This window comes from Copadichromis virginalis, linkage group LG12 (assembly GCF_057382275.1).
Source record: "Copadichromis virginalis isolate Kocher_CV1m ecotype Utaka linkage group LG12, C_Virginalis_male_GT1.1, whole genome shotgun sequence".
NCBI classification, from domain to species: Eukaryota; Metazoa; Chordata; class Actinopteri; order Cichliformes; family Cichlidae; genus Copadichromis; species Copadichromis virginalis.
Genome location: NC_140629.1, coordinates 7,069,960 through 7,096,802, shown reverse-complemented (window position 1 = coordinate 7,096,802; position 26,843 = coordinate 7,069,960). Strand labels below are relative to the sequence as shown.

General features: G+C 42.3%; 1 protein-coding gene across 1 annotated transcript; it reads right to left on the bottom strand.

Annotated features, from left to right (window-relative positions):
* Nucleotides 1–4,265: 4,265 nt before the first annotated feature.
* On the bottom strand, nt 4,266–12,077 carry neff1 (neuronal intermediate filament family member 1). The gene is made up of 4 exons (XM_085474525.1): nt 11,053–12,077; nt 8,955–9,272; nt 8,636–8,760; nt 4,266–6,137 (listed from the first exon to the last, which is right to left on the bottom strand). Exons 1-4 carry the CDS (start codon nt 11,794–11,796, stop codon nt 5,777–5,779), a joined length of 1,548 nt encoding a protein of 515 aa, XP_085330651.1. The 5' UTR covers nt 11,797–12,077; the 3' UTR covers nt 4,266–5,776.
* Nucleotides 12,078–26,843: the final 14,766 nt, after the last annotated feature.

The window sequence follows — 26,843 nt, the reverse complement described above, 5'->3', positions numbered from 1 at the left end:
GCGGGTAGATGTGTGATAAGAAATCCTCCAGCAGAGGCTAAGTTAACCTCAGCGCACTGACTGTATTGATGCAGTAAGATGGTGATGTAAAACTATTGATTGCCCCATACAAGATGTATCACATTGCTTTCCTGAAACTAATACATGCTCCTTTTTCATCTAATCCTCAACTTGGGAGAAAAATCATTCGTCTTTGCTCTTTCCCCTGCTTTCTGACACTTTTATTGATTGTCTCTTTTTTTCTCAGACACACTCGTACTCACACAGAAGACTACAGCCCAGGAGCTGGGGGGAAAACAGTCCTGGGCTGTGATGAAGTTCTTGCTGTTGACAGCTGTGCCGGTGGGCCGGTGTTAGCAGGTGCCATCCATCTTTTACCTCTGGGCCAGGCAGAAGTTGAGATGAGCCAAGAGATAAATATCAGGGTAATCAGGAGCCAGGCAGTCGTATCATTGGATGTAGACAGTAAACTGAAGAAAAGTAAATTCAACAACAAGTGTTTTTCCTTCTAACAGCTGATCCTCTTTTAACTAGATCCTCTCTGATGGGTCTCTTATTTGAGGATGACGGACTGAAACCACAAAAAAAAATGTATTTAATGTGGCAGTTCAGGTGTTACCTTACAATAATTCAATTCGATTTTATTTTATTTATACAGCGCCAAATCACAACAGTCGCCTCAAGGTGCTTTATATTGTAAGGTAGACCCCACAATAATACATACAGAGAAAAACCCAACAATCATATGACCCCCTATGAGCAAGCACTTTGGCGACAGTGGGAAGGAAAAACTCCCTTTGAACAGGAAGAAACCTCTGGCAGAACCAGGCTCAGGGAGGGGCGGGGCCATCTGCTGCAACCGGTTGGGGTGAGAGAAGGAAGACAGGATAAAAGACATGCTGTGGAAGAGAGACAGAGGTTAATAACAGATATGATTCAATGCAGAGAGGTCTGTTAATACATAGTGAGTGAGAAAGGTGACTGAAGAACAAACACTCAATGCATCATGGGAATCCCCCAGCAGCCTACACCTATTGAAGCATAACTAAGGGAGGATTCAGGGTCACCTGGTCCAGCTCTAACTATATGCTTTAGCAAAAAGGAAATTTTAAGCCTTATCTGAAAGTAGAGATAGTGTCTGTCTCCTTTATCCAAACTGGAAGCTGGTTCCACAGAAGAGGGGCCTGAAAACTGAAGGCTCTGCCTCCCATTCTACTTTTAAATACTCTGGGAACAAGAAGTAGGCCTGCAGTGCGAGAGCGAAGCGCTCTAATAGAGTGATATGGTACTACAAGGTCATTAAGATAAGATTATTTAAGATCTTGTAAGTGGAAGCCAGATTCTGAATTCAATTTTGTATTTAACAGGGAGCCAATGAAGGGAAGCCAGTATGGGAGAAATATGCTCTCTCTTTCTAGTCCCTGTTGGTACTCTTGCTGCAGCATTTTGGTTTAATGGAAGGCTTTTCATGGAGTTACAGAAATAATGTGTACATACGTGTCAGCTAATGTGTAAACAATAAAAGCATCACCTTGTCAGCTGGGATGTGTCGATGACGTGTCAGCTTCAGTGTCAGGCATAGAAGGAGCAAATGTCAGTCGCGGAGGGGTGGGGGGCATTAAGCACATCGTTTTAGCATCCATCATATACACTATTTTTATACATTTGCACATATTTGTGATGGAAATGTAGCTGATGTGACTGTTCAGCATAAAGTGGAATAGGAATATACTCCAGTGGGACTCTGTGGCTTTCTGCATTGCTTTTGAGGTTGTTGCAGAAATTAATTTGCTTTCATTTTATGTGCCACCTGTTTCCATGAGTGATACTTTAATTTATAAACCTTGGGACATTAATAGCTCACATCTCTTTCAGCACGGCTTCAAACCTTTCTGCAAAGTTAAAACATGCCACATAATGTTTGGGGCATAGGTGAGTTCAGACCCTTTTTGTGGTTGCTTGATCCCCAGATTTCACCAGAACACTCCTAAAAATTACTATAGTAATAGTATTAATAATATTGTATTTTAGTATTATTTTCTGACACTAGCTGGCAGAAAGACACATTTTAACTGAAATATAGGAAAACTAACATTGTAATAGACAAGTAGTTTTTCCTGAATTTCATGGATGCTTTGCATGCTTTTCAGTAGTACACTTACTTAAAAATACCAGTGGACATTCTCCACACAGCATATTGATATGAATGGCAGCATTTTACAGGATTCATATCACTCTAAATGTGGCTGAACAGGATGGATGCCACTACACTGATGTGACGGACTACAAATTTATTCTCGTGATGCTCCATGCTGAGTCTGCATAATAAAGGCCGGGTTTGTATGATTCCAGAAACTTTAATATAAAAAACACTCTGCTAGTTTCCTCCATGTACAGGTCTGCGGAGTGGCAGCATGATTTTTTAGTTTCTGCACTGAACAATACCACTTGATTATTTGGTGGACTGCCTCTGTGTGATTAAGAGACTGAAATAATGCTGTGCATGTTTCTCATTTTATCTGCTTTACCATAAATTTTTCTTTAACCTCTTCAATAACAGAGCCTTTGCCTTGGGTTTGATAACTAAAGGCTCCACCTTACAACGGGTGGATTAGATTGAAATCTCTGAAATTATTCACCCATGACAACAGGTCATCTAACTAATTAGGTTGCTTTTGAAGGCAATATTGAAATGTTCATCTAATCAAATTGAGATTTGAAAATGTAAAAAGGGTTGATTACATTTGCAAACAGCATATTCCATTGATATTAATTGATAGACACTGCATGTATGATATTATGATTGGGAGCTGAGTCCACCTACATTTTAAGCCTAGAATCACCCCTGGTTTGGGGCTAAATTTTAAGGCTCATTTCCATAAACAAGATCTTTGTTAGCAAACAAGCAACAATACTTGGCTCCTCTGTTGTCACAAGAGGAAAGGAAGCAAGTAACTTTAATCCTAAAACTGATCTCTGTTGCTTGTGATTCTGATAGGGAGACTAACAGTAATTCAATACAATTCAGTTCAATTCAATTTTATTTATATAGCGCCAAATCACAACATTTTTTCCCCCTAATAGGCTGTTTTAGGTATGAGCAAGTTCGTTTAAAGGAGACTCTTACCCAGTGGCAGGGGGGTCGTTGATCATCATATCGGTAGCATCTTTTCCAGTGAGTGGAATTATCATATTTCATTACTTCAAATAACCTTTTCAGCAGCATAATTTGTCACTGTCAGCTTTAGCAGTAAGCACTGTACATATATATAGACTCCAGACATTAATTTTACTCCTTATATACATTTTAAATACAAACTTCTTCAAATAAGTTTGAATCCATGGTTGCCACTGAATGAATAAGATTTAAGTAGTTTAATTAATTTGCTTTTGTTTAACTATTTTAACAAGAGCTATTTAGTTTTTCCTTTTTGAGTTAAAGAAACCATTTTTAAAAAAAATTCTGATTAATGTTGATTAACTGTTTCGTTGATTAAGTTTTCTGCACCTATAAGTATGTCTTATGTGTATCTAGCACTTGTCCAATAATATTTTGGTACATGTGGATGTGTTGGAAAAAGTTTTGATGCTAAAACACTTTGGAGCTCTTAATTGCTTTATTTTTGTTCCATTTATCAGTATATTACTCAAGTTGTCTTTATCCTTTAAGGAGCAACAGAGCAAAGCTGTGACACCAAGAGTGCAGTGAGTACCTGATTTGTTAACTGTCACCATAGTAGTTTAGCTAGTATGCAGCAAGAAAACCTTTGAGGTGGCTATCAAGTTATCTTGCTGATTTTTTCTTCAATTTGATTCAGGTGAATTTTTATATAATCAAATTACAACAGTTGTCTTAATGCACTTTATTTATGAAGACCATCCAGTATTCTGGAAAACCCCAACAATCAAACAGTCCCTCATTAGCAAACACTTTGCAACAGCAGGAAGGGAAAGCTCCCTTTAAACAGGAAGAAACCTCGGTCAGAACCAGACTTAGGAAGGGAGAGAGAAATGAACCCACCCACCTGAAATTTCATGGCTTTAAAGGGTTAAACTCATATGTTGCTTTTATGTAATTTTTAAAACGTAAACAAGACTGTAACAAATTTTCTGTAATATGTATAACATGTTATAACTTCCTTATCTTCAACAGAAAAATGTTAGCAAGTTACCTAAATTAAATAAAACAAAATGTTAACTTCAGAACTACAGGCATGAATGTTTGTGTGCTTAGCTTTTAGTGAATAAAGAAGACACAGACGTGGTTAAATGCTTTTTGGTTAATAAATGTCTTTATTTGGCTTTGAGAGGAACATCACTGCATGAGAGAGCAGCACGTACAGTCACAGTTGTAAAGCAGAACGGTTTGGAAAGTGTCAGCACTCCTCTACTTCCCCAGAAACAAGTGAGCTGCAGGTGAAAACATGTTTCTTTTAACTTTCATTTATGATTAAGGCAATTCTTTTTTAATTGAACACAACAAGCAAAAATCTACTCATCCAGCAGATACTCAAGCTCCGAGAATCAGGCCATGCATTCATATCCGTTGGTTGATTCATTTGTCAATAAAGAAATAATAAAAGCAAGGGAGAGAAATGATGAAGGACAATGACAGAAGGTGATAGAAGAAGTTATGGGGAAAATAGCCCTTTTATGTGACTCTGTATACATAAACCATAAACCCAGGAGAATCTACTCTAACAGACACTTGCAGTCTTGGCTGAGGACTGTCAGCGTCAGCACCACCTGCCTGCTCCTAACACCTACACTCACCTTCACCTTGTTTCCTGTTTCAGCTACATGAAACCAAAGCACCACCATGTTTATGTGAGGGGAAAGAAAACAAGCTGGTGTGTGAGATGATCAGATAAAGTGTATGACAAATGATTCAATCAAAGGGAGGACTTATATTCCCAAAATATATACAGCAGCAATTGAAACTCTACATTTTCACACCCAGCGACTCTGAAGCAATCTACCTTTCCACCCATGTACATTTATGTTTTTCCAGGTTCCAGGTTTGCCAGTATTACTGTGCTATGCTGCAGTTAAGAAGGAGGGAGAAAATTAAAGGGGGTGAAATGAAGAACTAAGCAGCGGCTAATGGAAAGGAGAGGAAGCATTCACCTGCCGTGTGAAATGAGGAGTTGGGACTTCCAGTCAGGACAGAAAATTTCCTGCCTAACAGGGCGACATTCAGGAATGAGCTGGTGACGCTTCATTCAATGACAAAATCTTTAACTTACAGGAATCGCCAACTTTTAAATGTAAAAATCAAATAGCACCGTAAAGTTGGACTGGCTGTTTCACATGCTCCAGGATCTGTGCGTTTCTCTTTAAAAGTCTGTGTGCTGACAGGTTTTGATTGCTCTTACTGTGAATATTAATTACCAATGGCACGTTTGCTGTTGCTTGGTCAAAAGACGGATCATTCCCCTTTTCAGACTTGTGAAACTCGGTGGCATCGTGCTAGCTTCCTGCGCTTTTCTCTGTACTCCTGTGACGTAGAGTAGTGACAGCTACAGCAGATTTATGGAAGTGATTTGAACTCTTTTGCTACTGTAGTACTAGCTAGTCTAAATCTCCTTTTCCATCTAATAAAGACTGAACTAATCACTTACAGAGCAAACAGAGACTGAAAAACACAGGTGTGAGGCATCTGGATTGTGCAGATGTGTGTGTGTCTGTGTGAGATGATGTGAACATGAACAGATCCATAGGTGACTGATCGTGGAACGTGGAATGCGTTATTGATGACAGTGATGACAAAAGCAGTTTAGCTCTTGCTGTTCTTCCCGGTGGGGCTCTCCTTCTTCTTCTCCTCTTTCTCTTTTGGCTTCTCCTCCTCCTCTTCCTCCTCCTCCTCACCCTCTTCGCCCTCTTCTCCCTCCTCACCGTCCTCCTCTCCCTCCTCACCATCTTCTCCCTCCTCACCCTCCTCTTCTCCCTCCTCGTCCTCTTCCTTCTCCTCTTCTTCCGCTTCCTCTTGCTCCTCCTCTTCAGGCTTAGCTCCGGGCTTCCTGTAAGCGCCGAGAGTGTAGGTGCGGGCGGACATGTAGGAAAAGCCGGGATAGCCAGACTGGACCATTGCGCCGCCGACAGAGCTGAGGCGACACTCCTCGCCTTCCAGCAGCTTCCTGTGCAGATGGAGAAACAGAGGACAAAAGGTGACGTCACCGCCTACACTGGACGTGCTACTTTTAGATGCTCAGTGCAGTGATAGACACTCTGAAGGGATCTAATGTCACCGTGATATCAGATGAAGCACCTCTGCTGTCTGTTTTGGTGCTTTTGCAGTTTTACATCATCTTATTTCAGTTGGAAGTGTCTGACTTCTCTTAGTGAAAGCATTAAAATCACATTTTAGGAAAGTAGGTGAGGGAGCACTCCTCTCGTGTGACATGAAGCAAATGTCCCAGGATCATGTTGGGATGTGTTTAAGCTACAATTTCAATTCAACTATTTATATAGCTCCAAATCACAACAGTAGCTTGTATATTTTAAGGTAAAGACCCTATAATAATACAGAAGAAAAACCCAACCACCTCTATGGAGATAGTGGGAAGGAAAACGTCCCTTTTTACAAGAAGAAACCTTCAGTAGAACCAGACTCAGGGGGGCAGCGATTTGCCACCACCAACTGGGGGTGAGGGGACAAAAGACACACTGTGTAAGAGCACCATACTGAGATCATGCTTAGATTTTTCTTTTAAACAGACTATGATGCTGACCTCTTATCAGTCACTTTGAGAACCAGTCAATGAACGAAAGAGTAAATATATTGTTGAATGAAGCTCTTGATAAGTGACCACCAGCTAGCTGCATTGAAGCTTTTTTTGCCGACAAGTATTGTGTAACTTTTTTATGATTTCCATCCTATAGGTATCTGGAAATGGTGGAAAATAACACCAGTTGCTACAATGGTCATGTGCTGTAAAACTGAAAGAAAAATCAGCTAAGAGAGACACGTAGCTAAAGCTCCAGAGTGGCTGCTGTGTCCCATTTTGAAACTGCCACATCCAATCCTACAATAATTGCCTTTCATGCCAGAGTAAAAGTAGGATGACAACCTCTTTGTGACTAGGAAACATCACTTATTGCCTTGTACATTTTTCTACATTTCGTGACTGATTGGAAGTAGTTGTGTTTGCTCCTCAGAGGTTGCGTGTAGAACAAACTCATCCAATCAGTCTCTGGGTGTCCACCTACGACCGTGAAGTGATTGTACAGGTCACTTGGTGGTAGGTGACTTGTCTGCAAACAATTACAGTCTGATACAGCCTAAGTGCAATCACCCTCAGACAGATTGGCAAAAGTTTGCAAATAAGTGTTGTCTAATTTATAAACCCAGACAGATTGAGTGCAACTGGTTAGCAATGACTAAGATACAGATGCAAACTCATAGCAGACTTTATCTTGACACACCAAAGTCACTTGAAGACAGCAACTGAGTGCGAGTGGTTGCAGACCGGGTCTCAGCCTTTGAAGCAATGGTTTCATAGGCGAAGATCACAAGTTCACTTGGAACAGTAATTTTGTTTCTGCTGTGATCTGCAAACACTGTTTTTCCTAGTGTGGCAGGGTGTGGTTTGTCACTCAGCTGCAGGGGATGGGTGGAGCAGCGGGTTCAGGGTCTGGTGTCAGGGAAGGCTACTGGCAGATTCCTTTGTCTGCAGAGTCAAAGGAGAAAAAAACTCCCCTTCCCCTTCCGTATGCTTTGTACCAATTTGCCCTTCAGCGTGTTCGGACGCCCCGCCACCTTCCAGTGCCTCGGTGTACTGCGTCTGCACGCTGCATATCCTGCCACCTATTTGGATGACATCATCATCCACAGTGACACCTGGGCAGAGCATGTGCAGCAGGTGGCTGCAGTCTTGGAGTCCCTGAGCCCCTGCTCTAAACGTCTAACTTTTCCCTCCCTTTTATTCTACACACTGATGCTTCAAACAGAGGGCTGGGTGCCATGTTATCCCAGCAGGTAAGGGTGGGGGAGGTTGATCACCCCGTCGTGTACATCAGCAGGAAACTGTCAGAACGGGAGGCCAGCACAGTGGGCAGTGGTACATGGAGAAGGAGTTCCTGGCCATCCGGTGGGCGGTCGATTCTCTTCCTTATTACTTCTAGGGCCATCCATTCACCTTCTCTCCAGATCACACCCTGCTGCTGTGGCTCCATCGCATGAAGGATGCCAATGTCCAGATCACCCCCCACGGTTGTAACTGGCTCTCCAGCCTTATAAGTTCAAGGTAGTCCAAAGGCCAGGGGCACAGATGGTTGGAGGGATGGAGCAGCGAGTTTGTGGTGTGGTGTCAGGGGAGCCTGACCCACACGGCTGACCCCCATCATATAATCATGCCCTCTCTTTTGAGTAGGACACCGGGACCTACTGGTGTGCTGTGTGTGCTATCTATGCTGTGCTTGAGACATCAGCTGAAAAGCTGCACAACCAAAGGTGTGGCGATATGAAAACCCCCCACTGTAAATAAACATTGAACCTTCAGCAACGTTGTGTGCATCGGGTCCTTTGTCACACCTAGGTTTATAACATACTGTGCTATTATTATTGTATGTATGTTTTCAGCTTAGTTCCACCTGCCAAAATGATGACTGCTGTTCTGTTTGTAATATTACAGACCTGTACGCAGCAATCTCAATATCCAGTGCCATCTTAACATTCAGTAGGTCCTGGTATTCACGTAGATGACGAGACATTTCTCCTTTCGTACTACGCAGGGCACCTTCCAGCTGCTGAATGGTATCCTGTATGCACAAACAGACACATGCACATATTAGCCAGCATTAGCCTTATGTGACCTATGGCTTTTATTATTAACTCCTCAATTTTGTTAGCTACTTTTTGGTTGTTTTTGTCTGTAAATAATACGGTAAAGTCTTTTTTAAGGTTTCTAACAATTAGCTTAATAAAGGTATAAAAAATACAATTATTTACATACCTGCATCTCACCAATTTCATTGTTATGGCGATCTTCCATCTCTGCAATCTGCCTCTCCAGAGCTTCATTGTGGCCCCTGAGGGCCTCAATCTCCAGGGTCCGGGCCTGCACCTGTCTGCGGTATTCGCTCAGCTCCTCCTTGGAGTGCTTGATGGCATCTTGGTTGCGGGCAGCCGCCTCAGTCACATTGGCAAACTTGGAGCGGTACCATTCCTCTGCCTGGGATTGGTTCCTAGCTGACAGGCTCTCATACTGGGCCCTGATGTCCTTCAGGGCTGCAGCCAGGTCAGGTTTGCTGACATCCATCTCCACTGACACCTTGATTGAAAAAAGTAGAAAGTAAAAATTGTTTGTGTTTACTGTATATGTTGAGTTTACAACTGTAAATAAAATGTAGCATTTTTTTTTAAATCACTCATCCTTATATTTAAGAGATGCACAATTATAAGCTGTGTACATTTCAAAAACTATTTTAGCTCACTGATTAAGAATTATAAGTTCATTTTGATCCCGATCAACCATATTATTATATAATGTGGAACCATCATTTTCCACAAACACAGCTTGTTTGTTTGCTGGAAAAGTCTATGCTTTTAATTCTCAGTGGGTAAATCTTAGTGTTTCTCTGATTGGATGTCTGTCCTTTGAAAAGTGGTGACTGTAACAACAAACTGCTGAAATCACTGTCACCATGGATGACAAACAAAGCCATTCTAACTCTGGCTTATCTGTAGCTATTAACCTGATGAAAATATCAGCGTGTCATTGTGAATTTCTTTTAAATACTGAATACTGTTAATGCATGTTAATGCGCTTGTGCTGCAGCTAAACTACCCTCTTCTCTAGCGCCGCAACATAAATGTTTAAGGTGAGCGGTGTGCTGATGAGCTGAGGTGGTGGACTGCGGCGCTGATGAATGGACTGCTGACTCAGACATCTCTGCTGCAGAAAGCTGTGCTGTCAATGGCTTTTATGGTACTCAAATTCCCCATAGGGGGGGGAAATGAGAACCCCTGGAGAAATCTACCTAGCAACCACCAGTTCGTGACTAACTTAATAAGCACAAGCTCGCAAAGGACGTCGCTTCACATAAAGACAAGTTTCACGCAAATTTTCTTCTTTTTATCTTGCTCTGTCGACAGCGGGACATAAATAACATCCCAATAAACATGAAAATAACTCACTCTTGCGCATAAACTCGAGCTATGCGCGTCACACGTGGTTAGAACAAAGTGGGAAATGGTTTGAACCGCCATACTGCCCCATGAAGGCAGTTTATCACGTTAATATGTAACCTACACGAAACAAGCGCTAGAGTTTGTCCTGCCTGGGACGACCACACCCCTGCGCTATTTCTCCGCATTTTCTCCCCCCTCTGCCCCCTCTCCCCCCCCCCCCCCTCTCTTTTAGGAAATGGTAGCAAGCTAACGGCGGGCCTTACAGTAGTTTACATGAACTTTATAGTTGACCTTGGTGCAAAGCAGGTAGCTTATCTCTCCGCTGTCGCACTTTCATAATGTCAGTCAGTTTTCTGGGCAATTCTCTACACGAAACGACCGAAAAACAGACACTTCAAAAACAGCTTTAAGTTGGCACGAGGGGGCGTGAGCACAGGAGCGCGCGGGACACCGCAGGGACGCTCGCGACTCTCCTGCTTTCAGAGCGGGAGGGAGGACAGCGCGTGGTGCTGAAACGGAACTGCAGTGCCATTAATTTTCATGTGCGCGCCGTTCAGCACGTCGAAGCGACGTAGAAAAGACGGCTGCCGACAGACTTTTACATCCTAACACATCTGTAGGTCACTGCTTTCCCGAACTACTCACAAAAATAAGAAAGAAAAAAGGGTTTGTTGTTGTGTTGAGTGCAACAAATCAACAACTTCCTCTGTTGTAGTTTGTTTGTGGCCACTAAGGTGATTATGAAGTGTAAAAACACTCAAGCCTGGAGACCACCTGTGTTCGTGGGTAACACTGTGTTTCTGGTGATATTCTGTGGCTTTAAAACTAGTGGTTAATCGCATTTCTGACCAGTTGACCGTCGGCGGGTGTAATCCTTGCGTGTCTACGGGCAGGCCGTCAGACCCCCGTGGGACGTGTACCTGTGTGGCCTGCAGTGAAGCCTGGAGCTCCTGCAGCTCCTCCTCGTGGACTTTCCTCAGGAAGGCGATCTCATCCAGGAGCGACTCCACTTTCTTCTCCAACTCCAGGCGCGCCAGGGTGGCGTCGTCGACGTCCTTCCGGTAGCCCTTCAGGGTGTTCTCCGCCTCCTCTCGCAGCCTGCTTTCTTCCTCGAACTTCTCCTTCATGCGCTCCAGGGTGTCGTTCATCTGCACGCAGTCCAGGTGCATCTGGCTCTTCTCGTGAGTCAGCTCCTCCACGCGCGCTCGCAGCTCGCGGATCTCCTGCTCGTAGAGCTCGTGCAGGCGAGAAGGCTCACTGTTGCGCTGGCGCAGCAGTGTGACCTCGGCCTCCAGGATTTTGTTTTGCTGCTCCAGGTTGTGCACCTTCTCGATGAAGGACACGAAGCGGTCGTTGAGGCCCTGCAGCTGCTCCTTCTCGTTGGTGCGGATGATCTTGAGCTCGTTGGTGACCGCGGTGGACTGGGTCAGGTCCACCGCGTGGTCCGGCATGGAGGAGAAGACCCGGCCGGGGGCCGCTGTCCGGCGGTAGGTGGTGGTGGAGGAGATCGCTGAGGGGGAACCATAGGTGCGGTGGCTGCTGCGGTATCCCGCGGAGTGCAGGCGGGACGGGCTGCTGCTACCCAGGCCGACGCGACCGGAGCGGGGGGCATCTCCAAAGATCTTCCGATAGGAGCTGCTGTAAATCTCGCTGGAGTAACTCATGGTTCCTTCACCTCGGTTGAATTGGGCCGATGCCTTTGCTTTGCACAGGGAAGTGTGTGTGTGTGGAGTTCACGAGTGTGACAGGATGAGTGTGTGTGTGAGAGAGAGAAAGTGAGATGCGAGTGATGTCTGCCCGGGACAGGTGCTTTTATAGGGAAGGCGCCGGCGCATCATTTGACGCAGCAACAACAGAAGACAAGGGGAAACCTGCAAGCTTTTGCAGAAAGCCTCCACCCTCTGGGGAGACACGAAGTCACTCATGCATCTCCTCCTTTCCGCCCTGCAGCTCCAGCTCAACAAAATCACACTCAACGACGAGCAGGTTTCTGCACGGTCTTTGCTGTCCGTGCCCGAACTGAGATCATTAAAATCTAACTTTTTCTTTTCAAGTTACCAACTACTGATCGCACTTAGTGCCACCCGGATAAACACATCGTAACATAAACACAGACACAGGTGTAATCTGAATTACAGCACATTCATTATGCACTTATCTGTGGCGTTCACTGCAGTATTTTTTTTTCCTGCGCTGTCGCAGCAGAATGGGAAATGGGATCGATGTATAGAGCTTTTCCCAGAGTGTGTTTTGGTGGTGCTGCAGTCTGCAGTCACCCCCCCCCCCCCCCCCCCCCCCGGCCACCGCAGTGTGGGAAGACGGGATAATATCATATTAGTGGAAAAATATGCGTAAAGTGTGTATTTTTTACGCACTTTACGCACTTTACGGGGGGGGGGGGGGCTCCTATGTTTCAGTGCTGTGCAGAGCGGTCTCTAGCCTTGGTCCTGATCTAGGCTGGAGACAGAGGCGAAGGATCACGCCCCTGCAAAGTACAGGACACCCACCCGCGGGACCGCAGCCTCAACAGCTCCGAACACCACAGGAGGCGCCTCCAGTGCTGCTGCTCAAGCTGCCTGTCTGGAACAGATCCCAAGTGCAGACATCGCCGGGTCATCTTAAATCACCTTAAACTACTTTCCATTGGTCTCGTTTCCCCCACAAATTATTATCAAACAGGGGTCAGTGAAGAGTTGCCATTGTCTAAAGTTACCGAACAATGGTAACTGTGAGCAGAAATTGATATTTTATTTAGCTTTATGAATTTGATTGGATTTATTTATTTATCTGCAAATTTGGAAAACAGTGACTTTTAAATAGAACTATTTGCACTGTAGCAAATTATTGTCACATATCATCGGACTTGTTGTTTGGAATGCAAAATTCCTTTTTAATAAGTCACACTGATTTCAGTCAAACATTTCCAGAGTTGATGCACTGAATTAATCACACGTCATGAGTGACGAAACTTCTCGAATGCAGTTTTTTCCTGGGGGCAGCAGGGGGCGCCCACTCTGGCTGTAAAGGCTAGGCAGATTGTATAGATGTATATGAGAAAATGACCCTGAAGTACACTCTATTACCTCGATTGATGTCCACAAATGCTAGTTTTCGGTCTTATTAAATATAACATGATACTTATTTTGTAAATTATAGCCCACCTATAGCTTCCCATGTAAACACTGGGCCAAACCAAACATGTTGATTGAGTGATGTGAGTAAAGCAGCAGCCCAAAGAAGCTTCGTAGTGGAATAAACATTAAAGCAGGGATGCTTTATCTTGCCTTACTTTTAAGCTGTATAGTTGTGAGAATGATGGTTCAAAGAGCTCACCTCAACTCTTCAAAATACCAGCCAACAATCAAAAAAGGAATTCCATGACACATACCTCTATCTTTTATATACAGACTGTGCTCAAAATTGAATTTTATGTGACCACGTTCACTATAAAATCTAAACCTTTTGCTTGAATATGCTTGAATGTGTAGCTAAACACACCTGAACACTGTGGGAAAATGTCTCAGGGCTGAAGCAGATGTGTCTCAGTTTTAATAAGGAGATGAAGATTTTTGAAAACAACTAATTTTGAAATAAGCTCATAGCTGAAAAAAGAACAAAAATCTTGAAAATCTGTGTCCATTTGCCCCTGTAGTTTCTAATGAGACAAACAGGTCTTAAAGAAAATTGAGAAAATAAAGTTTATAGTCTAAATATAACAAAATGTTATATTTTAAAGAAGTGGAGCAAAGATACAGCTGAACTGAGAGACCGGCCGAGCCACTTTTCAGATCATTTTGATGTTGATTTTGATCCAGGCCTTTCCACAAATCATGTAGTTTAAATAAATAATAATAATATTATCAAAAATCTGAATAAAGATGATGTTTTTCACTTTAACTTTCGTATTTTATTTGATGAATGCATGAACACAGACAGAGAGAGACATTTTAATCACTAGGGGGCAACAAAGCACCAACGTTACACTCCTGAGCTCACAGTCTGAACTGATGCTGAGCACGTGTAAACAAAAACTTCCTTATTATAGTATCCTTTAATTCCCTCATGTTCATGACTGCAGCTCTAATGTGGATCGTGCTTTTGAGCTCTCCTGGGAAGATGCCCGGGCCTTTGATAGAAGGCAGTGATGATCTGGTGAAGGTTCAAAGTCACTGAGCTGGGATGTAAAACTTCAACATAGTGGGCATCTGTGTGTGTGTGTGTGTGTGTGTGTGTGTGTGTGTGTGTGTGTGTGTGTGTGTGTGTGTGTGTGTGTGTGTGTGACAGTGAGGGACCTTGGCTCTTCCATCATTGTGACCATCAGTGGCAACAAAAGGGCCTATTGATGCAGGGGACTGGTGACTCAGCAGGAAATATCAGGTACCCACGAATATCTGAATTCTGTGCTTGTGTCTCCTCCCTGCCCACTTTTGTAGTTGCCATTCAGCACAGTAACAGCACGTACACCAGCTGTATTTAAATAAGCTTTGTTAAAAGCATCATAATCTTTGATATCAATTCCTGATTTTCTGTCTGCATTTACTGCAGCTTCAAAAACCTTCAGTTCAACGTGCAGGTGAAATGTGCAGTGCTTTTTTAATATAAAAACAGGGACGCATTCATTCTGAGGCGTCAGTGCAATGAAGTGCAAGCAAGACCAGTGGGGAGGATGTTCTTTGCCTGCAGTCAGTGCCGCCAGGTGGATTTTCTTCTATGCTGGAGATGCACTGGGGTGTTTTATGGCAAAATAACAGAAAGAGGGCGCTGTTCTTCCAGCAAAAGCAGGAATGAAGCTTCCAGGGTTTGTAGCAAATGGTGGAACAAGTGAGAGGTTGGAGGGATAATAAAAAAAATAACATGTTAGGTATGAAAAGGCAAACAAGCAGGAGATGCCAGGTAATAAATCTCTCCGACACGTTACTTGAGGAAACAGCTCGTGTTAATAATGACTGCGTTCCATTTTACTTACCCTGATTTATTATGCATGCTGGTTCACTGGCATTGCTTACTGGGGCAGTTAATGGAACCAAGCCATCATTCATTTTATTAGTTACACTTGTGCTGGCCACGCTTTGACTAGTCACAATATCTGCCATTATGAAGGCCCCCTCTTAGGTTTCTTAGCAACATTGCTGGTACACTGCAGTTGGCTGTTTGAAAATAAGCCGCTGTGTCTAATAGCTTATTATAAAAATCACAAACAGGCAATATCTGGGCAGCTGTAATGTGGGGAAAATGTTCTGCATGCCAACTGGGAAACCTTTATGTCTCGCAGCCCAGAGTGATTACTAGCTATTAGCATTTTAATGATGTGATGGATAGGTTAGCGCAGACGCTGGTGAGGAATAAATGTCTGATTAAAGATTGAAGAGCTACTGTTGCTGTGTTTTTATAGCTGGTAAAAAAATACACATATCTAATCTTATCAAATGCTCAAGTACAAGAGTGTAGCATACAGTAAAACAGTTGTTCAGGCTTAGAAGTTCACCTGTAGGCTATAGACCACACAATATTACATACAGCTTTGCACTATGAAAACACATGTGACGTGACAGTTTGAGAGGTGGCTCAGGACTGTGCAAAAGTTTTGAGCCAATCCCTGTACCAGTGCTCTCATAAAGACTTCTGTAACTGAAGAGAATAACTGCGAATCATGAGCTGGACTTTGTATTTGTGTTATTTTGATTCTGACTTGTTTTATTCTGTTTTATGTGTTTTGATGTTACATGTGATGTTTACCTCGTAGCATGGTAATGGTGTGCATTCTTGGCTAACTCTCCTTTTAAAATGAGATGTTAATCCCAAGGGCCCCCTGTTAAATAAAGGTTAAAGGAATACTTTTGTCTGTTAAGCCACTCAACCTATGAAGCTTTTATGCATAAAAAGGCATTTAACTCAACTCGAGGAACCAGTGTCGTGTCTAGACATGGTAACAGACAATGTAGCAAAGAATTGAAACTCTATTTTTAAGCACTTTGTCACAGTCTGATGCAAAAACACACACTTTGTTCGCCTTTGTTAGTTTTCTCTATGAAAAGTGCACACAGTTCGACAGGCATAAAAACAGCATTTTTGCACCAACAAGGAGATTCCAGAAGATCTGTTTGCTGAAAACTTGGCATGTCTTAGTATGGTGTGCTGCGTGTCTTTAAAAAACAAATGAAGAAACTGCATGTGTGGAGGACAAAAGTTTTTCCTTCCCACTGTCGCCAAAGTGCTGCTCATAGGGAGTCATATGATTGTTGGGTTTTCCTCTGTATGTATTATTGTAGGGTCTACCTTGCAATATAAAGTGCCTTGAGGCGACTGTTGTTGTGATTTGGCGCTGTATAAATAAAAATGAATTGAATTGAATCATTTCCTTAAGAAACAGGAAAAAATCCAGCAAAGACCTGATACAGGTTCAAGACTTTTGCACAGTACTGTAAATCTTTTGTAGTTCTTTCTTCTTCTTCTTTAATACCTGGTTAGCATTATCGCAGCTACCTGCTGTTATTTATCAATGAAACTCAGTGTGTAAGGCTAGCTAGCTGAATCCAACAAATGTCTTTCAAAGTGCCACATAAATATCCAAATATTAACTTTAACTAATATTAACTTTTTCCAATGTAGCTCTGCTAGCTTTGACAATATTGGGATGGTGATTTTTTGACTATTTCTATTTTCTTTTAACAGGACAAGTAAAAATAAGTGTCACTCAGAAACTGTTTGTAAACTGTAATAGATGGTGATTTTCACCTATTTGAAGAAGAAGAAAATATTTGCTTCTCTTTGAAGTACTACCTGTTTTTAATATGACATACTTAAAGAACATACTTCAAGTACAAAAGCATTAAAAGTATTAAAAGCAACATAAAAGTCACAGTGGAAATGTAAGTACACACACAGATTTACATCTCTAAATTTAGAAACAGAGAGTATGTGTTAGTTGCCAGAGCGATGTAAAAATCACAATGATTTAGACCTCAGGCTAGGATTAAATTAGCATGTGGGAAAACCATGTTTCTTGACACGATTCACTTGCCAGTCCTTCTCTTCAGTTTTTACACCTTCCACTTCAGTGGGCTGGATTTGAGTCTTGAGCTTGCTGCTTTTGGCCTGTGGGCTGTACATGTTTGACACCTCAGTTATAACATGTAATGTAGCTTCCTCAGGCCTAAATGAAAAGACTGTGGATGCTTCTGAATCTGGCAAGAGGAGGATTTTCAAATGATCTGAAATAAATCATGACACCGTCATGGATAAAAGCTTCAGCCCAAAAGCAGACTGGAGGGTTATGGAGGTAGAGCCATTCCAGTCTTGGTGACGGTGGTTATAAATGTACACAAGTGAACTGTGTTTAAATGTATTTGTATTTTTAGAGAAGAAAAGAAAAGATTCGTTCTTTGTCCAGTGCCCACTCCTACCCTGGCAGGACACCAACGTTATGACTTACCTTTCAGCAGCCAGCTACTCGGTCTTCCTCTCTCTGCAGTCCAGCTACAGTCGCTGCCAGCAAAGTCCCTCCATCTTCGCTGTGGTCTCGTAATTGACTCATAAAAAGTGTGAACAATGTTAACACTTATACACAAGGCTTAGGCACATATATAATTGAATAGATGTAGCTCCTTCATTATGATTTGCTGCAGCTTTGGAACACAGGAAACAAAACAGTTGCCATTTACATTGCGGGTTATTTCAACACTTACTCATTCAGTGGTGTTATTCTCCACATGCGTGTATATAATGGCATCTAATAACTCAGAAAACACACATCTCCGTGGAGACCTGGGCACAAAACAGTCTCTGGCAGCCCTGCTCCTTTGAAACTCGTTTCCCTTTGGCGCTTTGATATGCCAGGTGTTTCTCAGAAGCACTGAGCAAGGCTCTCTGTGAAGCGCTTCACTACATGTCACGTACAGGCCACTCAGCTCCCTCGCCTTTGTTCTATCTTGGATGCACTGATCTTGTCTGATGTGCACTCTTCGCTCTGGTCCACTGAGATCCCTGTTTCCCGCATGCAGACGATCTCCTCCATCTGTTTGCACACACACACACACACACACACACACACACAGGGACACAAACCGCACATATACACTCATTGAAACCCCTTTACCTCAACCTACGCTGTCAGGTATTATGGAAGATGATCACGCAGAGTTCTTGTCACTCTGCCACAGAGCCATGCTGTATCTGGCTGCTGCAGAATTTCTATTCAGGGCATGAAATACTCTGACACTTCAGTACATTTGTGCAGTTTGCACAGAATTGTTCTTACCTACGAGTGATTGTAGAGGGGCCTATGTGACTTGATGTGCTCTTTAACATTAGGGTTAAAACTTTCCTTTTTGATAAAGCTTACATATAAGCTGGATCAGCTGTCTCTGAATCCTCCCTTGAGTGTTTTCTCGTTCACTCATCGTTCACTCTCTGTGCCTTTATGCACCATTTAATCATTAGTTATAACTAAACTCTGCCTCTTTTCCACAGTGTGTCTTTTGTCCTGTCTTCCCCTTCTCACCCCTAACCAGTCGCAGATAGATGCCTCTCCCTGAGACTGGTTATGCCTGCTTTTTCCTATTAAAAAAGAGTTTTTCCTTCTCCTGTCACCAAGTGCTTGCTCAGAAAGGTGGTTCGATTGTTGACATTTCAGCAATGTCACCCCCACTCACTCCTTGCTTTGGATGACCTTGACAGGTCACATGATGGGTTACGACAAGATCTCACTGTGACGGTAAAGACTTGTGCCTTTTTTCACACCTTGGTTCAATGTGATGACTCACATGATCAACAGTGGGTCAGCGACCCTCACGACCACCTCTTAAGGGAACAACACCCACTATGGGTTAAATACCTGGGACTCTTCACCATTTGTTTTTAGAAGTGAAGAAGTTGGTGAGGTGAAACGTCTTCGCCAACCTAACCCTACCATGACCTGACTGAGAACTTACACATGTACATGTGATGTGTACATGTGCACACAGACAAAGCAATCACACACAGGTGAATATAATTATGGAGAGACTGTGCTAGTCCAGGAAGCAAAGCTAACACATGACAGGGGAAGCAACCCTTCAAAATAAAAGAGGGACTAACAAAAGAAGACTGATACAGACATGAGTGTTGATTCCCCCACTTGCACTTAACAGGTACAAATTGTGAAAATAACCAAAACACTAAACTAAACATGGAGAGAGCAACACAGGACAAAGACATGAACACAGAATAATGAAACAGAAGGAGGAACAGATACCAAAACACCCAAATAATTGAAACTACTAATAGAAACCAATTCATGAACCAAAACCCGGAACACAAAAGTGAAACTTATTATTAAAAAAATATGAGGTAAAACAGGAAACAAAAACTCAAAGATATCACAGAAAATAAAGCCCTAATGCCAACCCCATTTTTCCTATTCTTCACCTTTCACATCATTTTATTGTTACAAAGAGAAAGAAAAACAACGGAAAGAGGGCAGATTCCTCGGAAGAGTCCGTGGATTTTTTGAGGGACCCAGAAATCCAAGAACTACAGAAACCAAGACATCAAAAAACTTGAGAGTAACAATAAAACTTCCACAGTTTAAACAATAACAATTGAAATATATTCTGAAAGAACGGCACGGTGGCACGGTGGTTAGCACTGTTGCTGCACAGCAAAAAGGTCCTCAATTCCACCATCAGGCCGGGGTCTTTCTGTGTGGAGTTTGCATGTTCTCCCCGTGTTTTCGTGGGTTCCCTCCGCGTACTCCGTCCAAAGACATGCAGTTAGTGGGGACAGGTTAATTGATTTATCCAAATTGCCCATAGGTGTGAATGTGAGCGCAAACAGTGACAGACTGGCGACCTGTCCAGGGTGTACCCTGCCTCTTGCCCTATGACAGCTGGGATAGGCTCCAGCTCCCCCCGCGACCCTGAAAAGGATAAGCAGAAGCGAATGGATGGATGGAAGAATTCAAAACCCCACAAGAACAAAAATGCTAGCACCATGATAACACCACCTGACAGACTGATTAAATGGTGCAATCCAGCCACAGTCTGCTGATGCCTCTCATTCAGTTTTCTTTTCTTTATATATATTTTCTATAATTAGTCGTGCTATATTTCATAAAGATACTGTAAATCTTGACGGTCAGTGTTTACTGTGCATAGTACTTTGTGAAAACTAACAATTCTTCAAATAAATTTGAATCTGTCAAATAATGCAGGTTAGCCAGTGCGATTCAGACCAGTACTGGTCCTTTGGTGACTTTGTGAACAGTGCCGATTATGGTTCCTCACTCTGTAATAGTTCTTATTGCCAAAAGGTTGGAGTTGTCACAAGTTGCGAAATGCTCCGTCAAACTGCAGAAAATGTTAAATGTGTAGGAAACCGACACAGATAAACATTTTCCTGAAGGAGGAAGATAAGCAAGGACAGCAGAACATAGGAAGAGCATTGTTACATTACAATGGAGATAAGACGTGTGACATAAATGACTAGACGACTAATAGACTGCTACAGTGAGTAGTCATACCACAAAAACGAGCATGACGGGACTTTCAGGAAAACAGACAGTGTCAGGATGTCCGGTGATACCCAGCAGTAATTTGTTACCGCTGCACAGAGGATGACTTTTTTCCACTGCCCATACTTTTCTGTTTTAAAAGTATTATAGAACATGTTTGAGTACGTATCGTACCGAATTGTGCGAACATTGCAGAAAAAGTGCTGTTTTTAGCGCACATTTACACTTTTTTATTACCAAGTGGAACGTAAAACCTTGAGCCCATGAAGTGAGTATCCAATGAGGATTCACTGTGACAGACAATAGCAGTCAGTCATCCGTGGAAGAATAATTGACTGGTGCAGTAGGTATTCAGTGGGAGAGAAACAAGTATGACAAGCCTGTCAGGAAATCAGAGGAGCACACTTCCAACGCGCACTCATTTTGACAAAGTATCTAAGCAATTTAACCGTCCTGGCTTGCACAGTGTCGGCGACAGTGACTTGTTCATTGATACAAAAACTTGATTTCGACACAAAATTCAAAGGTCTTGTCTCCTGCGACTTGACTTCAGTCTCCTGAAGGTTAACTATATGTTTGTATGCTGTGTGAAAGCTGTTAAGTGAAATATGGCAAAGCAGCTGCAGAAAAACTAGATTCAAAGACATCAGTTGAGTAAAAATTGTAAAGAAGTGTGTTTGTTTGCAGTATAGCTTGTGTGAGCCGTGTGCCATTTGTGTCTTATAGCTTCATGTTGGCAATGGGAAACGTCAGACATTGCCGATAACAGTAAACATACAGATCATACGTAAGTGCTTAATGATCACCATCAGACAGCCACCACGTCTGTGGGCAGAGTGAGTGGGGTGGAGCGACTCATTATGTACACTCCATTAGTGACTTGTCGCCCACAAATGATCAAATCCCTGAAGTTGCCTCTCTCTTTGTTCGTGAGGTTTTTGTTGTTATGTTTCCATGGCGCACGTCATTTGTTGTTTGATTGTGATCCTTGGGTGTGTGTGTGTGTCATGTAGGTGTGTGCCTGTATTAGATGTCTCCATCCAGGTCTGTGTGAGGTTGCGTATGATTGGTCCACTTAAGTTCAGGTCCATCTTATCCAGGTCCTGGATAAGATGCTGGATTTGACTTATTTGGCAAATTAGGACGTGGACAGGTTAGCCAGTAAACCTCTGACCCTGATACACACCCACAAACAAACATTTACACACAAGTCAATACCATTGCTACAAACACACCAGCAACTGAGTTATGTCAGTACACTTAGCTGGAGAGTGTACTTGGCTCAGCCTTAGGTCTTGAACTAGCAATAGCTAGCTAGCTAGCTAGCTAGCTAGAAACCCATTTCAGAGTGTGCACACAGTTTCCATCAGGCAGATGTGGACTGTCCTGATCATTCAACTGTGCTGAGCCTGTGTCAAGCCTTTGACAGCTAGGACACACAGCTCAGTTATCAACAAGCAGGGCTGGAGCACCAGACTGTGGCCATTTAAATAAGCAGTCTCTGTGAGCCCTCTTGCTTTCATGATCCATACCTCTCACAAATTTTTTCAACAAATAATTGCACTGACAACAGTACAGTAAACCACAGTGGTGATGAGGATAGCCAGTTATGACCGTTCCTATACCAGTTTGATTTTTAAAAATCTGTGATATGTCCATAAGTCTGCACAGTTTCCACACATTTCACAACATACTGTAGTCTACAGTTACTTTGTGGAAAAATCACTTTCCTTCTGTTTTCTTTATGGTATAAAAAAAACAAAACAGTAAAATGCTAATTTAATGCCGATACCCTAGAAATGTGTTTTATTTGCAGAAATGGGAAAAATGACACTGCTGTCCTGATTCAGCGTAATGGTTCACTTATATCCTCTCATCATGTTTCCCATGCTCTCTTCACTATCGTTCCACCATCCTCGATCATATCTTCATGCTCACTATCTGCTGCACAGACACACCCTCTATAAGAATGAAGTGTACAGGACTACGATTCGCCTCTTAACCTGCTTTCAGCCTCATACTGTTCTCCATCTATTGGATATAATGTCTTCATAAAGTGTGATGTTTGAATAAGTGCAAAGTTATTTGTGTTTACTAAAGTAGCTTGGTTGTGTTTGTTGGTTACATGACATATGCTAACTGTTTTCTGTAAGTGCTTCTTTGATCTCATCCAATACAAAGGTTAGACATGTCAAACACAGCGGTCTAATGGTCTTGCAGATATCTCAGTGATTTAGTAAAACATGAAAACCCTTAAGAGCAGGTGTGTTGGTGTGCTGCCTGATGGTGTTTCATTAGAGCTAGCAAAATTAAGTTTTTTCATTTTCTAATTAAGAAGTCACTGTGGTATTTAAACAGCTCTTTCATCAGCCTGAAAAGCACTAGCTTCCTTAAAATGCCTTGCATACCTCACAGCCTGGCAGCCAGAATTGTCATGGTTCTCGATCTATAATCCAGCGTTTCTTTGTTCCCTCTTGGTATTGTTTCGTTTCCTTGTTCTTCTTAGTTTAGTCATTAGTATTTCCAGGCCTTTGATTCTTGCTCATTTAGTCTGTTCCCTGTCATGCTCTGGTAGGGTTGCCAACTCCCTGAAAAATAAATAAGGGACACCTCGTGGCCAGGGCCGGGCAACCCAGTTGTCTTCACCCTTCCCAGTGTGGTAGCTCTTTTTTTGTGTGTGAAATTATTTTTTAACCATTTGACTTGAACTTGATTTAAGCAGATGCATATTCTTTGTGATATGACCATATGGGAAACAAATGATCATTTAGCCATTTATTTTTAGCTCACAATGACAACATTAACACAGTAAAACAGGTCTCTTTCTTAAACAGAAGCCTGTCATGCTTAACTTTTGAGAATATAAGTAAATCTTTCTTTAAAAGAACTCTGTCCTGCTTAACTTAAAATTATATAAATTAATAGAAAACAATAGAACAAAATCATTCTTGTAACAGTGCACATTTAGTGCATTTAGTACAGTTGGCTTCAGTTGAGGTATTATTTCAGCTTTTCTAAAGCTAATCAGCTGCTCCTGTTTGTAAACCCACTTGTTCCCATGATTACGCATCTTAACTCATCATCATTATTCATCTATGTATTACTTTTATGTATTAGTCATCTATTTGTTGTAATCATCTATCCTTGCAGTTGTTTATTACACAAAATAAATTATATTATTACACTTCTGGCCACATAGCCCTGATATTCACTGCACATGCCCATATTAACCTTAACCAGAGGGTTTAAAAAAAACAAACCAGTGTTTACATACCATATCTGCTTCTGCCGTGGCCTGGCGGACAAAAAATTGGTTAAGGGTTCCCCGAGCTTTCACGCCCCTCGTGTTCTTCATGTGCCCACCAATAGAAGCATGCCTATGGAAAAAGTGCGCCGGCACACAGTGCAGTGCGCTTTATAGTGCACTTTTCCAGCCAGGTGTTTTCCTTTTCCCATTCCTCCCTGTACTTTTGCAGCCTTTTTTTTTCTTTCTCTGAGCGAACAAACATTGCTGCTCTAATGCTGGGCTCACACTGTGCGATTTTTGGCCCATTTTGAGCCGATTTTTGAGTCGTGCGACCGATTTGGTGATCAGCCCGATTTTGGCCTTCATCGTGCGTCGTGTAGTATACGTGGGGTAACGAGAAGCGATTAACACCTCACGACCAGCTCCCGATCATCAATCGCTCGTGAGGGTGTCACCGCAGCTGCTCACGCGCAAACACGTAAACGTCGGTGAAAAAGACGTTGCAGCACAGCTGTGCAGCGTGTGATCTGGACACAAGCGATGGAGGCACAACTTGTAGAACTTTGGAAAGCTCATCCGAGCCTTTTTCATGTGGCATCACAAAATTATCACGACCACAACAACCGTGAAAATAGTTGGATCTACATCGCTGCTCAATCACAGCTGCCTGATCATGCAATTTAGCAAAGTTGATGTGGTGGTGTGTCTGTGTGAGTGAAAGACAGAGAGAGCGAGCGACAGATTTTCTGTTATAACCTTCATTTTATGGACGCACAGTGTGCCGTCCAAGACTTGCACCGCAGTGTCGGCGTTTGTTTCCCTGTTGGCCATGCTTGTTGTTGTGGTCATCTGTTGTCTTCCGGTATTTTCTCCGTAAGCGACCTTTCCTCGACCAATGAGATGAGCGGTAATCTGACTTGTCATACTCGAATTGTCATAAGTGTGCTGTCAGCTCATTGGTCACAAAGCAGGAGAGGGGCTGGGAATTATGTTTTCAAACAAAGCGTTAATTCCATTAAAAGTTATAGACTACTTTTGATTCTCACTGTATTACGGGACAAAGTGCGTCCCTTATTAGCTCAATACGGGACGTGTACTTTTGTTTCGAAATACGGGACGATTCCGTATTTTAAGGGACGGTTGGCAACCCTATGCTCTGGTAGTCTTGGTGTGTTCTCCCAAACCCATCATGTCTCTCTCCCTTTCTGTGTCCCCCACTCTCTCGCCCTCTCTGTCTCCTCAGTCTGTCTTGTTCCCAAGTCTGTTTCTTCCACAGTTCCAGTGTCAAGTCTTAATCTGCATCTAAGGTTTATTTTGACAGTTTCCTGTCCTTTGTTCAGTGTGATTAGTTTTGCTTCCTCCCTGTCTTATTGTGTCTGATTACTTCCAGCTGTGTTTCCTGCTGTTTCCCATCCGCTCTGTCGTCTGCTATTCCCTTGTTATTCCTAATTAGTTCCCTGTTTCCAGTTTCCATATTAGATTTTTGTGTTCATGTATTTAGCGATTGTTTTTTTTGCACAGGCAGTAAAGCGGCCTCTTTAAGTTGACCTTTTCATTTGGGTCCTACCTCTGCCTGCCGCTAGTGAATCCTTGACTAACATACAATAAAGCTTAATGTTACTTGATATCAGTGTTGGTAAGCTGAAGCTGAAGCTGTTATCAATACAAATGATTTCTTGGAATAACTTTTACTTATTACTATATGAGCTCATCTTGTAAAGAGGGATGTACTGCTTTTGCCATTTAATGTCACATCCTTATAGTTATAGTGTGTACATTCTCACTGACTCCAGGTTATTTCAGCTAAATTCTGTTTTCTTGCCTCTCCCAATTGCAGTGCATAGTCCTAGCTGCGGCGGCCACTGTAAGACTAACATGTTTAAGTCGGCCGAGAGAGATGAAAAACATGACTTTTTTCTATCAGTTAGTGTAGAAAACCATTTTGTATGCACTGTATTTTAACATATTCTTTTAATATAAACACTTAGGGGGAAACCCTGAACTTTTCTTTTGACAAGTGCAGCTGTTTTTGCTGCTGTTAGCTCCTGTTAACCTCCGATAGTTGCTGTTAGGCTCTGTTAGCTGCTGTGAGCCAGTGTTAATTAAACTTTCTTTGAAGTTGGTCTTACATTGTTGGACTAGGATACTTAATAATAAAATCTCATAGGATGTGATAATGTAATCAAACTTTTTATCATAAGGAAAACTGATTTTTTTTTAAAGGATACTCAAGCCTAACATTATGCCTAACTAGCCTAATGTTAGCTTATAATCAGCTGTTGTTGTTGTGAATATAATCTACTGATAATAAGCAACAATATCAGGAATAAATAACTGTGTTTATACACGTTTTTGTGTGTTGAAGCTCTGACTTCAGTTTAAGACATGAGGTCTGAAGTGAGGAGAAAGAGGATCGCCCTGTTGCATCGTCCTTCGCATTTATGCTTCTTTGGGGAAGAGGACCCCTTCTTAGATGAAAAAAAAACAAAGGTATTATCCTTCATATCTTGAGTCTAAAGGTGCAGAAACAACTTAACATTTGTCTCCACAGCACATGAACGTCTGCAAGTTCTTTTCTCCTCCATCTGTGACGTATTGCATAATAATGGATTGGATTTATATAGCGCTTTTCTAGGCACCCAAAGCGCTTTACAATACCACTATTCATTCACTCTCACATTCATACACTGGTGGAGGCAAGCTACAGTGCCTGAGATGTCCATCTCGACCACTGTATTCCAGATGGTGATTCAACATGGTGGCTTACACAAACTGGTGCCCACTGCTTTGTATTTTTAATGGATTATTTATATGTTTATGAGGCTATATCAGCTTGTTGGAGTAATTACATGCTCATCAATGTATATTTATTTATCATTACAATATTGTTATTTATATTACATAGCCTCAGAAAATTACTTATCATACCTAATGAATGCTGAGAGCAGTAAAGGTTTTACTCTGGTCACGTTTCT

Excerpts from the sequence above, each read along its gene's own strand:
- neff1 (XM_085474525.1), bottom strand. The coding sequence starts at position 11,796 with ATGAGTTACTCCAGCGAGATTTACAGCAGCTCCTATCGGAAGATCTTT. Across the intron at positions 8,761-8,954 it reads ATGAAATTGGTGAGATGCAG|GATACCATTCAGCAGCTGGA; the intron begins GTATGTAAATAA and ends TTGTGCATACAG. Across the intron at positions 6,138-8,635 it reads ATTGAGATTGCTGCGTACAG|GAAGCTGCTGGAAGGCGAGG; the intron begins GTCTGTAATATT and ends CCATCTGCACAG.